This window comes from Eschrichtius robustus, chromosome 8 (genome assembly GCF_028021215.1).
Source record: "Eschrichtius robustus isolate mEscRob2 chromosome 8, mEscRob2.pri, whole genome shotgun sequence".
Classification (NCBI taxonomy): domain Eukaryota; kingdom Metazoa; phylum Chordata; class Mammalia; order Artiodactyla; family Eschrichtiidae; genus Eschrichtius; species Eschrichtius robustus.
The window spans coordinates 88,417,951-88,432,671 of record NC_090831.1 but is presented as its reverse complement, the minus strand read 5'-3'; the positions used below and the strand labels follow the sequence as shown (position 1 = coordinate 88,432,671).

Genomic DNA, 14,721 nt, shown 5'->3' with positions numbered 1-14,721 from the left:
AGGTTGTGCATTTCTAACAATCTGTCCATTTCTTCCAGGTTGTCCATTTTATTGGCATAGAGTTGCTTGTAGTAATCTCTCATGATCGTTTGTATTTCTGCAGTGTCAGTGGTTACTTCTCCTTTTTCATTTCTAATTCTATTGATTTGAGTCTTCTCCCTTTTTCTCTTGATGAGTCTGGCTAATGGTTTATCAATTTTGTTTATCTTCTCGAGGAACCAGCTTTTAGTTTCATTGATTTTTGCTATTGTTTCCTTCATTTCTTTTTCATTTATTTCTGATCTGATCTTTATGATTTCTTTCCTTCTGCTAGCTTTGGAGTTTTTTTGTTCTTCTTTCTCTAATTGCTTTAGATGCAAGGTTAGGTTGTTTATTTGAGATGTTTCCTGTTTCTTGATGTAGGCTTGTATTGCTATAAACTTCCCTCTTAGCACTGCTTTTGCTGCATCCCATAGGTTTTGGGTCGTCGTGTCTCCATTGTCATTTGTTTCTAGGTATTTTTTGATTTCCCCTTTGATTTCTTCAGTGATCACTTCGTTATTAAGTAGTGTATTGTGTAGCCTCCATGTGTTTGTATTTTTTACAGATCTTTTCCTGTAATTGATATCTAGTCTCATAGCGTTGTGGTTGGAAAAGATACTTGATACGATTTCAATTTTCTTAAATTTACCTAGGCTTCATTTGTGACCCAAGTTATGATCTATCCTGGAGAATATTCCATGAGCACTTGAGAAAAATGTGTATTCTGTTGTTTTTGGGTGGAATGTCCTATAAATATCAATTAAGTCCATCTTGTTTAATGTATCATTTAAAGCTTGTGTTTCCTTATTTATTTTCCTTTTGGATGATCTGTCCATTGGTGAAAGTGGGGTGTTAAAGTCCCCTACTATGATTGTGTTACTGTCTATTTCCCCTTTTATGGCTGTTAGTATTTGCCTTATGTATTGAGGTGCTCCTATGTTGGGTGCATAAATATTTACAATTGTTATACTTTCCTCTTGGATCGATCCCTTGATCGTTATATAGTGTCCTTCTTTGTCTCTTGTAATAGTCTTTATTTTAAAGTCTATTTTGTCTGATATGAGAATTGCTCCTCCAGCTTTCTTTTGATTTCCATTTGCATGGAATATCTTTTTCCATCCCCTCACTTTCAGTCTGTATGTGTCTCTAGGTCTGAAGTGGGTCTCTTGTAGACAGCATATATATGGATCTTGCTTTTGTATCCATTCAGCCAGTCTGTGTCTTTTGGTGGGAGCATTTAATCCATTTACATTTAAGGTAATTATCGATATGTATGTTCCTATTCCCATTTTCTTAGATATTTTGTGTTTGTTATTGTAGGTGTTATCCTTCTCTTGTGTTTCTTGCCTAGAGAAGTTCCTTTAGCATTTGTTGTAAAGCAGGTTTGGTGGTGCTGAACTCTGTCAGCTTTTGCTTGTCTGTTAAGGTTTTAATTTCTCCATCAAATCTGAATGAGATCCTTGCTGGGTAGAGTAACCTTGGTTGTAGGTTTTTCTCCTTCATCACTTTAAGTATATCCTGCCACTCCCTTCTGGCTTGCAGAGTTTCTGCTGAAAGATCAGCTGTTAACCTTATGGGGATTCCCTTGTGTGTTATTTGTTGTTTTTCCCTTGCTGCTTTTAATATGTTTTCTTTATATTTAATTTTTGATAGTTTGATTAATATGTGTCTTGGTGTGTTTCTCCTTGGATTTATCCTGTATGGGACTCTCTGTGCTTCCAGGACTTGATTAACTATTTCCTTTCCCATATTAGGGAAGTTTTCAACTATAATCTCTTCAAATATTTTCTCAGTCCCTTTGTTTTTCTCTTCTTCTTCTGGGACCCCTATAATTCGAATGTTGGTGCGTTTAATGTTGTCCCAGAGGTCTCTGAGACTGTTCTCAGTTCTTTTCATTCTTTTTTCTTTATCCTGCTCTGCAATAGTTATTTCCACTATTTTATCTTCCAGGTCACTTATCCGTTCTTCTGCCTCAGTTATTCTGCTACTGATCCCGTCTAGAGTATTTTTAATTTCATTTATTGTGTTTTTCATCGTTGCTTGGTTCCTCTTTAGTTCTTCTACATCCTTGTTAAATGTTTCTTGCATTTTGTCTATTCTATTTCCAAGATTTTGGATCATCTTTACTATCATTATTCTGAATTCTTTTTCAGGTAGACTGCCTATTTCCTCTTCATTTGTTAGGTCTGGTGTGTTTTGACCCTGCTCCTTCACCTGATGTGTGGTTTTTTGTCTTCTCATTTTGCTTATCTTACTGTGTTTGGGGGTCTCCTTTTCACAGGCTGCAGGTTCGTAGTTCCCGTTGTTTTGGGTATCTGTCCCCAGTGGCTAAGGTTGGTTCAGTGGGTTGTGTAGGCTTCCTGGTGGAGGGGACTAGTGCCTGCGTTCTGGTGAATGAGGTTGGATCTTGTCTTTCTGGTGGGCACGTCCACGTCTGGTGGTGTGTTTTGGGGTGTCTGTGGCCTTATTATGATTTTAGGCAGCCTCTCTGCTAATGGATGGGGCTGTGTTCCTGTCTTGCTAGTTGTTTGGCATAGGGTGTCCAGCACTGTAGCTTGCTGGTCGTTGAGTGAAGCTGGGTCTTGATGTTGAGATGGAGATCTCTGAGAGATTTTTGCCGTTTGGTATTACGTGGAGCTGGGAGGTCTCTTGTGGACCAGTGTCCTGAAGTTGGCTCTCCCACCTCAGAGGCACAGCCCTGATGCCTGGCTGGAGCACCAAGAGCCTTTCATCCACATGGCTCAGAATAAAAGGGAGAAAAAAATAGAAAGAAAGAGGATAAAATAAAATAAAATAAAATAAAGCTATTATAGTAAAAAAATAAGACAAAAATTATTAAGAATAAATGTATTCAGAGAAAAAAATTTTTTTTAATTTTTAAAAATAGATTTATTAATTTTTTATAGTAAATAAGAAAAAATTATTAAGAAAAAAATTAAGAAAAAAGATTTAATTTTTTAAAATAAAAAATATGAAAAGACTTATTAAAAATTTTTTTTAATTTCTAAAAAGAGAAAGAAAATAAGGAAAAAATTATTAAGAAAACATTTATTAGGAAAAAAATTGTTTAAGTTAAAAGAAAAAAAAAAAAACACAGACGGACCTAACCCTAGGACTAATGGTGAAAGCAAAGCTATACAGACAAAATCTCACCCAAAAGCATACACCTATACACTCACAAAAAAAGGAAAAGGGGAAAAATTAACATATCCTGCTCCCTAAGTCCACCTCTTGAATATGGGATGATTTGTTGTCTATTCAGGTATTCAACAGATGCAGGCACACCAAGTTGTTTGTGGAGCTTTAATCCGCTGCTTCTGAGGCTGCTGGGAGAGATTTCCCTTTCTCTTCTTTGTTCGTACAGCTCCTGGGGTTCAGCTTTGGATTTGGACCCGCCTCTGCATGTAGGTCTCCTGAGGGTGTCTGTTCCCCGCCCAGACATAATGGGGTTAAAGGAGCAGCTGCTTCGGGGGCTCTGGCTCACTGGCTCACTCAGACCGGGGGGAGGGTGTGGTACGGAGGAGGCGGGGCGAGCCTGCGGCGGCAGAGGCCAGCGTGACGTTCCAGCAGCCTGAGGCGCACCGTGCGTTCTCCAGGCGAAGTTGTCCCTGGATCACGGGACCCTGGCAGTGGCAGGCTGCACAGGCTCCTGGGAGGGGCGGTGTGGAGAGTGACCTGTGCTCGCACACAGGCTTCTTGGTGGCGGCAGCAGCAGCCTTAGCGTCTCCTGCCCGTCTCTGGGGTCCGCGCTGATAACCGCGGCTTGCGCCTGTCTCTGGGGTCCGCGCTGTTAGCCCCGGCTCGCGCCCGCCTCTGGGGTCCGCGCTGATAGCCGCGGCTCACGCCCGTTTCTGGAGTTCGTTTAGGCGGCGCTCTGAATCCCCTTTCCTTGCACGCCGTGTAACAAAGCGGCAAGAAAAAGTCTCTTGCCTCTTCGGCAGCTGCAGACTTTTTCCCGGACTCCCTCCCAGCTAGCACCGAAGCCCGAGCCTCAGCTCCCATCCCCCGCCCGCCCCGGCGGGTGAGCAGACAAGCCTCTCGGGCTGGTGAGTGCTGCTCGGCGCCGATCCTCCGTGCGGGAATCTCTCCGCTTTGCCCTCCGCACCCCTGTGGCTGCGCTCTCCCCTCCCTGGTTCCGAAGCTTCCCCCCTCTGCCACCCGCAGTCTCTGCCTGTGAAGGGGCTTCCTAGTGTGTGGAAACCTTTCCTGCTTCACAGCTCCCTCCCACTGGTGCAGGTCCCGTCCCTATTCTTTTGTCTCTGTTATTTCTTTTTTCTTTTGCCCTACCCAAGTACGTGGGGATTTTCTTGCCTTTTGGGAGGTCTGACATCTGCCAGCGTTCAGTGGGTGTTCTGTAGGAACAGTTCCACGTGTAGATGTATTTCTACTGTATCTGTGGGAAGGAAGGTGATCTCCGCGTCTTACTCTTCTGCCATCTTGCCCCTCCCCCTAAGGTAATTATTGATATGTATGTTCTTACTGCCGTTTTGTTAATTGTTTGGGGTTTGTTTTTATAGGTCTTTTTCCCCCCTTCTTTTGTTCTCGTCTCCTGTGATTTGATGACTATCTTTAGTGTTGTGTTTGGATTCTTTTTTCTTTTTTGTGTGTATATCTATTATGGTTGTTTGTTTTGAGGTTACCATGAGCTTTTTATATAGCAGTCTGTATGTGTGTGTGTGTGTATATATATATATATATATATATATATATGTATATATATGTGATTTAAGTTGCTGAGCTCTTAATTTCAAATGCATTTTAAAAATCTTACATTTGTACTCTCCTTCCTTCATGATTGCTGTTTTTCATATCATATTTTACATCTAATTGTTTTGTGTATCCCTTAACTGCTCATTGTGGTTATAGATTATTTTACTACTTTTGTCTTTTAACCACCCTACTAGCTTTGTGTGTGGATGATTTCCTACATTTTCTGTATGTTTGCCTTTGTTGATGATCATTTTGATTTTATAATTTTCTTGTTTTTAGTTGTGGCCTTTTTCTTCAGGAGAAGTTCCTTTAACATTGGTTGTAAAGTTGGTTTGATGGTGCTGGACTCTTTTAGCTTTTGCATGTCTGTAAAGCTTTTGATCTCTCCATCAAATCTGAATGAGAGCCTTCCTGGGTAGATTATTCTTGGCTGTTGGTTTTTCCCTTTCATCACTTTAAATATATCTTTCTACTCCGTTCTGGCCTTCAGAGTTTCTGCTGAAAAATCAGCCAGTAGTTTATGGGAATTCTGTTGTATGCTATTTGTTGCTTTTCCCTTGTTGCTTTTAATATTCTCTTTATATTTAATGTTTGTCATTTTAATTACAGTGTGTCTTGGTTTCTCTTTGGGTTAATCCTGTATGGGACTCTCTGTACTTTCTGGACTTGAGTGACTGTTCCTTTCCCAGGTTAGGGAGGTTTTCACCTGTTCTGTTTTCCGTCTCTCTCTCTCTCTTCTCTCTTCTCTCTCTCTCTCTCTCTCTTCTCTCTCTCTCTCTCTCTCCCCCCCCCCCTTCGTCCTTGTGGGACCCCTACAGTGTGCATATTAGTGTGCTTGATACTGTCCTACAGGGCTCTTAAACTGTCCTAATTTCTTTTCATTCTTTTTTCTTTTCCGTAGCAGTGCTTTCCAGTACTCTACAGATCACTGATCTGTTCCTCTGTATCATTTAGTCTAATGTTGATACCTTCTAGAGTATTTTGCATTTCATTTATCATATTCTACATCTCTGTTTGGTTGTTCTTTATATTTTTTAACTCTTTGTTAAAAACTTCTGACTTCTTGCTCTGTGCGTCCATTCTTTTCCCAAGTTCTTTCATCATCTATACAGTCATTACTCTGAACTCTTTCTCAGGTAGATTGCCTATCTCCACTTCACTTAGTTGTTCTTCTGGGGTTTTATCTTGTTTCCTCATCTGGAACATGTTTCTTTGTGGCCTCATTTTATCTAAGTTGCTATTTCTATTTTGATGTATGTGGTAGGTTAGTTATGTTTCTGTACCTTGAAGTAGTAGTCTCCTGTAGGAGATGTCTTATGCATCCCACCGTGCACTCCCCTCTCGTCACCCGTGCTATATGCTCTACAGTTTCCCCCTAAGAGGGCTGCATTGGTCCTTCTGTTTTGGTTTGCTATGTGGGTGGTCTGGTAGGCTTGGTTGGCCCCTAGCCCAGTTGGTTGCCAGGCACCTGCCTTGTGCAGATGCTGCTGGCTGCTGGTTAGTGGGACTTGGTCACAAGGTAGCAGATTACAAAACCCCAGAGTCCCCAAGCCTAGTGCTGGCTCACTGGTGGACAGAATCAGGGTCCATAAGACTCCAGGGCTGTTGCCCTACCACTGGTGGGTGAAGCCAGGTTCCGGGGTTACTGTTGGACTAGTGGCAGGCAGAGCTGGGTCCCAGAGTCTGACAACAGGGCCCAGGAATTTCAGAGCTGCTGTCAGATTGCTGAGCAGGAGGTGGAGGGATCCTGACACAGTTGGGTATGGGGTCTGAGGTGTCCCAAAGCTTGTGTTGGCCTGCTGGTAGACAGAGCTAGGGCTTGGGTGAATCCTAGGGCTGGTGTCTGCCCACTGGTGGGCAGCGTCAGGATACAGGAGATCCTGGGGCTCTGTCAGGCCCACTGGTGGATAAAGCTGGGTCATGGGGATAGTGCCGGCCCATTGGCTAGCTGAGCCGTGTCCTGGGGCCTCTGGCTTCAGGGCCCACATTCTCAGAACTGGTTTTGGACCATTGGTGGGTTGGCTGGTTCCTGACACAGCTGGCTGTGGGGCCTGGGGTGCCCCAAAGGTTGTGTTGGCCCACTGGTAAGTGCGGCCTGATCCTGGGGTACAGTCTAAGGGGCCCAAGTTGTCTCAGAGCTTTTATTGTCCCCCTGATGGTTGGGGCTGAGGACCAGCAAGTCCTGGGACTGGTGCCAACTGCTGGTGGCTGGGCCAGGTCCTGGCATAGCACGCTGTGGTTGTTCTGGGGCTGGTGTCTGTCTGCTGGTAGGTGGGGTTATATTTCCACCCAGCTAATTGCTTGATCTGAGGTGATCCAGTACTTGTGCCTATAGGCTGGTGAGTGGGGGCAGGGCTGGGGCTGGGTCCCACGCCTAATAAGCTAGAGGGAGGATTCCAAACTGGTGCTTTGCAGTGCCAGTTTCAGTGTGGTAGAATTAACTCCCAAAAGTGGTTGCCACCAGTGCCTGTGTCCCCAGAGTGAGCTCCATTTCCTCCTGCCTCTCTGGAAGACTCTTCAAGATCACCAGTAGGTCTGACCCAGGCTCTGTTCAAATTACTGCTGCTTCCCTGTGTCCCAGAGCATGTGAAATTTTGTGTGCACCACCCCCCCCTTTAAGAGTGGGGTCTTTCTTTTCCACAGGTCTCTGGGTCTCCTGAAAGTAAGTTCCTCTGACCTTCAAAACCAAACATTCTGGGGTCTCGTCTTCCCAGCACAGGACCCCTGGGCTGGGGAGCCTGATGTGGGTCTCTTACCTCTTGCTCCTTCTGGAGAACCTCTATACTTATAATTATCTTCTCATCTGTAGGTCTCTCACCTCAGGATATGGGTCTTGACTATACTGCAGTTTCTCCCCTCCTACTCATCTACTTGTGGTTCCTTCTTTATATCTTTAGTTATAGAAATCTTTTCTGGTAGGTTCCAGTCTTTCTCACTCGTAGTTGCTCTGTAAATAGTTGTAAGATTTGGTATGCCCGTGAGAGGAGGTGAATTCAGGGTCCTCTTAGTCCACCATCTTGGGAACTCTTCAACAATAATTTATTATATGACTCTCCATTTGGTAGAATTCTAGTCCATTTAATTCTAGAGCAAAATTTTTAAAAATTTACACAAGTTATGTCATGATGGGAGAAAGGTTTTCTTTGTAAGCAGAATACCATTTTTTATCTAAGCACAGATCTCATGAGCTATTCCTAATCTTCATGTCTATTTCATATTTTTTCATATGCTTTAAAATCCAGTTCTAATTCTTGTTTTTATAGGGAGGAATAGTATCAAAATCACCTACAGTTAACTTTAATGGGGTAAAGGGTATTATTTCTTATAAAAAACCCAGGAATTTCTGAAATCCCATGTCTCCACATTGGCCCCTTTTGAAACTTAACTACTCTACAACTATCCTCTCCCAGCCCTCCCCACCCAAATGCCTTCAGTTAATCATGGAAGTTAAGTTTATGATCAAATGGTAGAGGTGAGGATGGGATAATTTTAAGAGTCATGTATTTTTTTTTAACATCTTTATTGGAATATAATTGCTTTACAATGTTTTGTTAGTTTCTGCTCTAGTGTTTCTTTAGGGAAGAATGCTATTTTAATTATGGGGAGTGGGGAGCCAGGGAGAAGGAATTCTTAAAGGGAAGCTACTAGGCTGTAGTTACCGTGGTACTTCTCAAGACCTTACATTTTATGTTATGATTATAGTTAAATTTCTAATTTGCCCTATTTATTTTTTAAGTACAGGACTGACTCCTACAGTAAAGTGAATGGGCTGGTATTTAGTTAATAATTTTTTTAAACGTCAGAAAGTAAGCACTGTTCTGGTTCCTCCAGGGTGTTTCAGTAAAGACCAGGTATACTTGGATGGTATCCTGCAAATCCTCCGATATAGAGAGACCATTGACTTTCATCTACTGACGGCCCTGGGGAAGGTGAGTGAAACCAATGGCACAGAGTCCGCAAACGTACCAGGTCAACATTTCCTCCAGCTCATTTCATGATTAAATAAGACTCAAGTTGAAACTGTTTTTATTTTATTGTTGGAGTAATTTTCCTTTATGTGATAACAGGAGGGAAGAAATGAGGTTCTGTCACAGAACCAAATTACAATATTTCTTTGTGAACAGTAAGAGAGAAAGAAGGGAATAGGAAATTTGGGAATATATTATTAGTTTTTATATGCATATTTTCCTGAAGTATTTTAAAGTAAGCTGCAGGTATAACTCTACTCCCCTTCATACTTCAGTATGTATCTCCCAAGAATAAGGATATTCTGACATGACCATATGTTTTCTAAAGAAATTTATCATTGATTCCATATAATATCTTAAAAAAGTATTTTATATTCCCCAGATCATCTCCAAAATGTCCTTTGTAGCTCTTTTTCATGACCCAGGATCCAGTCAAGATTTATGCCTTGCATTCACTTATCATCTTTAATCTCTTAATTTATAACAGTCCCCCTCACCCGTCTTTTTTTATGACATTTTTAAGAATCCAAGAAAATTTCCTTGAGAATTCCTAGAATCTGGACTATCAGATTGTTTCCTTGTAATTAGCTTTAGGTTAAACATTTTTGCCAAGAATACTAAAGTGAGTCATGCATTTTTCAGTGCCTCACATTAGAGAGATATTTTGTCCCATTATTGGTGATACTGTGTGTAATCACCTGGGTTAGTTACTGCCAGATCTCTCCATTATAAAGGTACCTTTCCTCCATTAATTTGTGGGATGATACCTTCAAATGTACCATTGTCTAACAGCCTTTCCAGAAATGATTTTAACATCAATTGATGATTTTTGCCCATTTTGCCCAAATCACTTACTACACTGGTGGTTGCAAAATAGAGATCTTTGAATTCTGTTACATTTCCCTCCACTTTTTTATTCAGCTCTTCCAATGGCTGCTCCTGTGTTTTTTAAAACATATCTACATGTTTTCAAGCAAAATGTCTACATGTTTTCAAGCAAAGTAAAATATTCTGGGCTCACCTTACACTTTTCCTACCCAAATCTGAGATTAGATGTTTCTCCAAGGAAGTCTTGATTCTTTTTAGTGGGAAATGGTATTTAGAAAACAAGACTTGAGCACAAGGTGTGCACATCACTACTGGAGTGCTGATGCTTCTGGACCTTTTCAATGAGCATATCATATATTTGTTTTAAATCATAAGGGCAGTCTAATTCAAATCAGACATCACAAGGTCTTTTTACATCTCCTTTCCCATTCCATATGTGTATCTCTTTTCTTAAAATGAGAACCTTATTTCCAAACATCAGTATGTTTACTCATTCTCTCCTTATAATAAACTCAGAGTGGTTTAAGATAAATTACAAAACCATGCCAATATCAACACCAAACCTATTTCTTATAACCTATTACACTTAGTGATATAAGTACTCAATTTTAACTGAAATATAAATAAAACTTAATATGAACATGATTTATTTAAAGCCTTCCTACTGAACCAGGAGGAGTGTTGATCAGAAGATAATAGTACTTAAAGCCAGCTATGTTTTGGAATTTAAAAGTTGAAAGATAATTTATAGAACTTAAAGTTTCACCCCTAAACTTAATATAATATTTATGAAAGACTGGCTTCTTAAGTGAATGAAAGAGGTGAAATTTTTAAAAATACTTAAATTCTCTTGCTTTTATTTTGATATTTTTAACACAAAACATTATTTCTCAAATAGAAAAAGGAATTTAATGTATAATTGTGCTGATTTTCCTAACTTAATAATACAGTATTTACATTCTGATTATTTTCTTATTTATTTACTTATTTAAATATTTATTTACTTTGGCTGCACTGGGTCTTAGTTGCAGCACACGGATCTTCATTGTGGCATGTGGGCTTCTTAGTTGCAGCATGCAGGATCTAGTTCCCCAACCAGGGATCAAACCTGGGCCTCCTGCATTGGGAGCACAGAGTCTTACCCACTGGACCACCAGAGAAGTCCCAATTCTTATATTTAGATTTAGGCAGGAGATTTGTTTAGGTTTAGTCTTTCACACACATACATTAAGTTTAGTTGTTTAATTTCTAGACAAACTGTAGATCCAAGATAGATTGTTAAATACTGACTTTTGATTTTTAAAAATATGGTCATGGTATGAAGGGGCAGATAAATACATTCTTATTTAACACAGTAAATTTTGTTATTTTCCAGGTATTAGAGAGTAATTTCAAAAACAGTCTACATAAAGTTTCACTTAAGACCAAAGGAAGAAATTGCTCTTCAAAATCTAACTGGTAGTCACATTTAAAAAGTAACCCATCTTCCTTTTTTCAGGTCTCTTATGAAGATGTGGATCGCTTAAAAGGATTGGCAGTTACTGAAAACATGAGGGTCCCTCACTTTCTGCAGGACCATGGCCGATATATGGAACACTTAGAGAAGATCATGGAAGTGAATGAACTGACTGACAGGGAACTGAAAGATCTTATATATTAATTAGCATTCTTGCAAACATAGCTAAGCTATACCTCCATGTATATTACCAATTAGGTGCAGTTAGCACCAGCAGATTTATAAATGAAGAATGACTGTTTACATGAGTTTTCTGAGGAATGATCTGCAGTATTCAGCTGAATATTTAGGTTAAGAGCAAACTTTAAACTGTTTCCCTAAAATGTTTCTATAGGCTACAGGGGGAAGTTACTCCTGTTTTCATCTGAATCTCAACAGAGTCAGATGAAAATACTGCTGATGGGTGTTTTTGAGGAATCTTGGTCAAATTGAGTGATAAACTTCTGCCTGAGCACCAAGACCAGCTCTTACTAGAGATGGAATTCCTGTGTTGTTCAAACTCCAAGGTAATATTTTATTTAATAAATAATGGTAATTATTCTCCTTTGAAAAATTAGTCTGTGTTATACTCCCAAAAGCTAGAAAATAAGAAATTTAAGATTTCTTATTTTCTTATATGTTAAGTAATGTTTAAAGGGAGGGGAAAAGCAATTTGAAAAGTTCTCATAGTTCTTTATTTTACACATTATTGTTTCACCTTATCAGCTTATAGGAACTAAAGTAGAAGATTACCGTGTTTTGTCCAGTTATCCCTTAACTAAACTTGGTTTTCATCTGCTGAAACATACTGGACACCTTCAAAATTTTAACCAAGTTTTAGGGTCTTTCCTTCCCAAGTCTCAGAGGTTTTTCTACATAAATCAAAATAGTTGGGGAAGAGAGAAGCTACTTACCTTTTTTATTAAATGGAGCAATGAGCAGGGGATAAATCAGGTAGGAGCTGGATGTTGACTGGGTAGCATCTACAGTAAGCTTGACTATATACTCTGAGAAACAGAATTTCTGGGCATTGTCATTTGATAAACTGGCTTTGTGATGATATTGGCTCAGTATTTTATCAAAATCTTTGACTTCATCAAGCCAATAATGACATACTTTGAATTTCAAGAATGTGAGTTCTGTTTTACTACATTTCTCCTGCTAAAAGCTTATATCTAGCTTTGTAATTTATCAATTTCACTATATACTTGGATAGGTATAATAGGTATACTTGGGATCAAGTAGTTTTTCAAACTTATTTTAATCAGAAAGAATACTGCTGTAAACACCCCATTCAAGATTGCTACTGTGATTTCTACCCAAAGTCTATCTATCTGAGAGTTTATCTTTACCTCAATTCAGACTTAAATATGGTGCTAACACTGGTAGATGTATACTGCAAAGCCTGGTTCACATTCACATTTTAGAAACTCTTTTACAGACAAGGTTATGGGATTTTTCTCTTTCATATATCTGGAAGGGCTCGCCTCAAAGAATGATATACTTCAACAAACCTCCAACAAACATGATATACTCTAACTGGCACCTGGCAGTTCTTGCAAAGCCACGCATTTCACCTTTGGCAGTAGCAGGCAAGGCCCTTTAGAGTACTGAAGGTGCCCATACCTATGTCATGCTGGCTGGAGTGTGACCTGCACTGGGGCTGGGGGCACAGTGCACCAACACTAACCAGACACCAGAAGACCACTCTTGTCCTCTCAAGCATTATTTCCTTGTAGCAGAGTCATCCAGTTTCAGCTCTGTGTAGTGTTTTCTGACTTCATCTTCAGACTTATCAAAGGTAATTGTGAAAACAATGTCTTATTAGCTGGAATTGAAGTACAGACAGAAATGGCAATATTTATGTCCTGTGACTTAAGGTCAAATGATTATAAATTCAGCATTTGTAGGCAATAACACTGCTAATGTTTAAATATAAAGGAAAATCACAGCAGCCTTAATTTCCTATTGGTAAGATTGTTTGTCATGGTTATAGTCCCTGAATTTTAAAATGGATAGATGTTATATGATCCAGAAAAGGAAAAGCTTTCTTGCCTTACTGCTTTGGTATAAAGACAAAAAACATGAGCACTATCCAGACAAAAAAAAAAAAAAAAAAAAAAAAACGACCTTAAATCACATTAAGATATTTCAAAAGTTAGCAATGAACCAAAAATAGTTTAAGATTAGCAGAAATACTTAAATAAAGAGCTCTAAGCTTTAAAAGTTGAGATTGAAGATTTAATGTTTATTCTCTTTCTTGAAATAGCATTAAGGTCAGTTTTGTTCTCTAAAATAAAGTTTTTATAAATAGAAAATTATAGCCGCAGAACTTAGGAGAATAGTTGAAGATCATATTCGTTTTAATTAGAAGAGTCATTTGCTATAGGCTATTGATCATTAGGATTTCATCAATTTTTTCCACTGAAATTCTAACAAACATATAGTTGTATCAAATACAAATTCTGATAAACTGTTTGTTAGGTTTTCACACCAGACAGTTTCAAAGTAAAATAGTCTGCAAACATAAATCCATAGTCTTCATTTCTTTATATTTTCAATCTTTGAGCATTTTGTGTCTAGCTGTAATAGAAATAAATAGCACTGAGGTTCTCAGATGAACTATTTGGATATATATGCATGCAAATTTCTGTTCTTTTAAAACCTAATTATATTTTTATTGTGGTATTTCCAGGTTTTTTATTGTGGTAATTATTGAAAATACCATCAATCATGTTTGTCTTCTAGTATTCTTATTTATAGAGAAATATTATATTTTCCACACTCTACCTTTCCCCTAATTAGTTCAGCATATACTCCCATGGGGCATAGGGAAAAGGAGAGAGGGAAAATTCTGTCTTAATTTACTACCCTGTTTATTGAATAAACTTTTATGCAGAACCGATTGAGGAGCAGAATCTGTGCTGAGTGTCAGAGGTCCTCTGATGAAGACTAGAAATGTTCCACAGTCCAGTGAGGAAGAGTGGCACAGACCCAGGTTACAGCACTGCCAGTACCATACCCAAAAAGTGTTACCAAAAGAATGTAAACCATAGTAAATGGGCCTGTTCATGTGTTTGAAGCACAGAGACAAAGATCACTTGCAAAGTAGTGAGTATTTACAGTATTTTATTACCACTCTTTTCAAGGCTTGTTTGGAACCTGAGCAACTTTAGCCTAGGGGAAGGAGTAGACCCAAGGATACAGCTGCTTGGGTCATCACAGGCCCTGAGGAGATCCCTTGAGCCCTTCAGCAGATGCCCAAGGGAGTCAGCACTTTATCCTTAAGTGTCTTGGTCTTTGAATCCAGACCTTTATGGCACTTGTGAAAGCCTTGTCACCTGGCTATGATTTCATTCGTTTTTGTTCACTCTGATTCCAGTGGCTAAAGGAATTAATATCTTGAAACTGCCAGGATGAGAAATACTAGTGTTTGTTAGCTAGCTTTAAGAATATGTGGAATTTCAAGTATGCAGAGGGAAAAGCATATGAAGAGGAAGCAAGAGGGCAGCCATCTGCAAGCCAAGGAGAGAGGCCCAGAACAGATCCTTCTCTTATGGTTCTCAGGAAAAATCAAGCTTTCCAACACCTTGATCTTGAACTTCTAGCCTTCAGAACTGAAAAGAATTGTACCTAAAGAAAGAGGACAAAGCAAAGAGCAGAAATCTGACCACCAAGAGGAGACCACTGAGCCTGCAT

General features: G+C 39.5%; 1 protein-coding gene across 4 annotated transcripts in view; it reads left to right on the top strand.

The window, feature by feature from the left end:
- The window catches only part of MATCAP2 (microtubule associated tyrosine carboxypeptidase 2), a 94,412-nt gene extending 82,802 nt beyond the window's left edge, over positions 1-11,610 (top strand). For all 4 annotated transcript variants that reach the window (XM_068550046.1, XM_068550045.1, XM_068550044.1 and 1 more), the window contains 2 exons: positions 8,563-8,660; positions 11,026-11,610. In XM_068550046.1, the coding sequence (XP_068406147.1) occupies positions 8,563-8,660; positions 11,026-11,187 (260 nt within the window). In that variant the 3' untranslated portion in view covers positions 11,188-11,610. The remainder of the gene's footprint in view (positions 1-8,562; positions 8,661-11,025) is intronic.
- Positions 11,611-14,721: the final 3,111 nt, after the last annotated feature.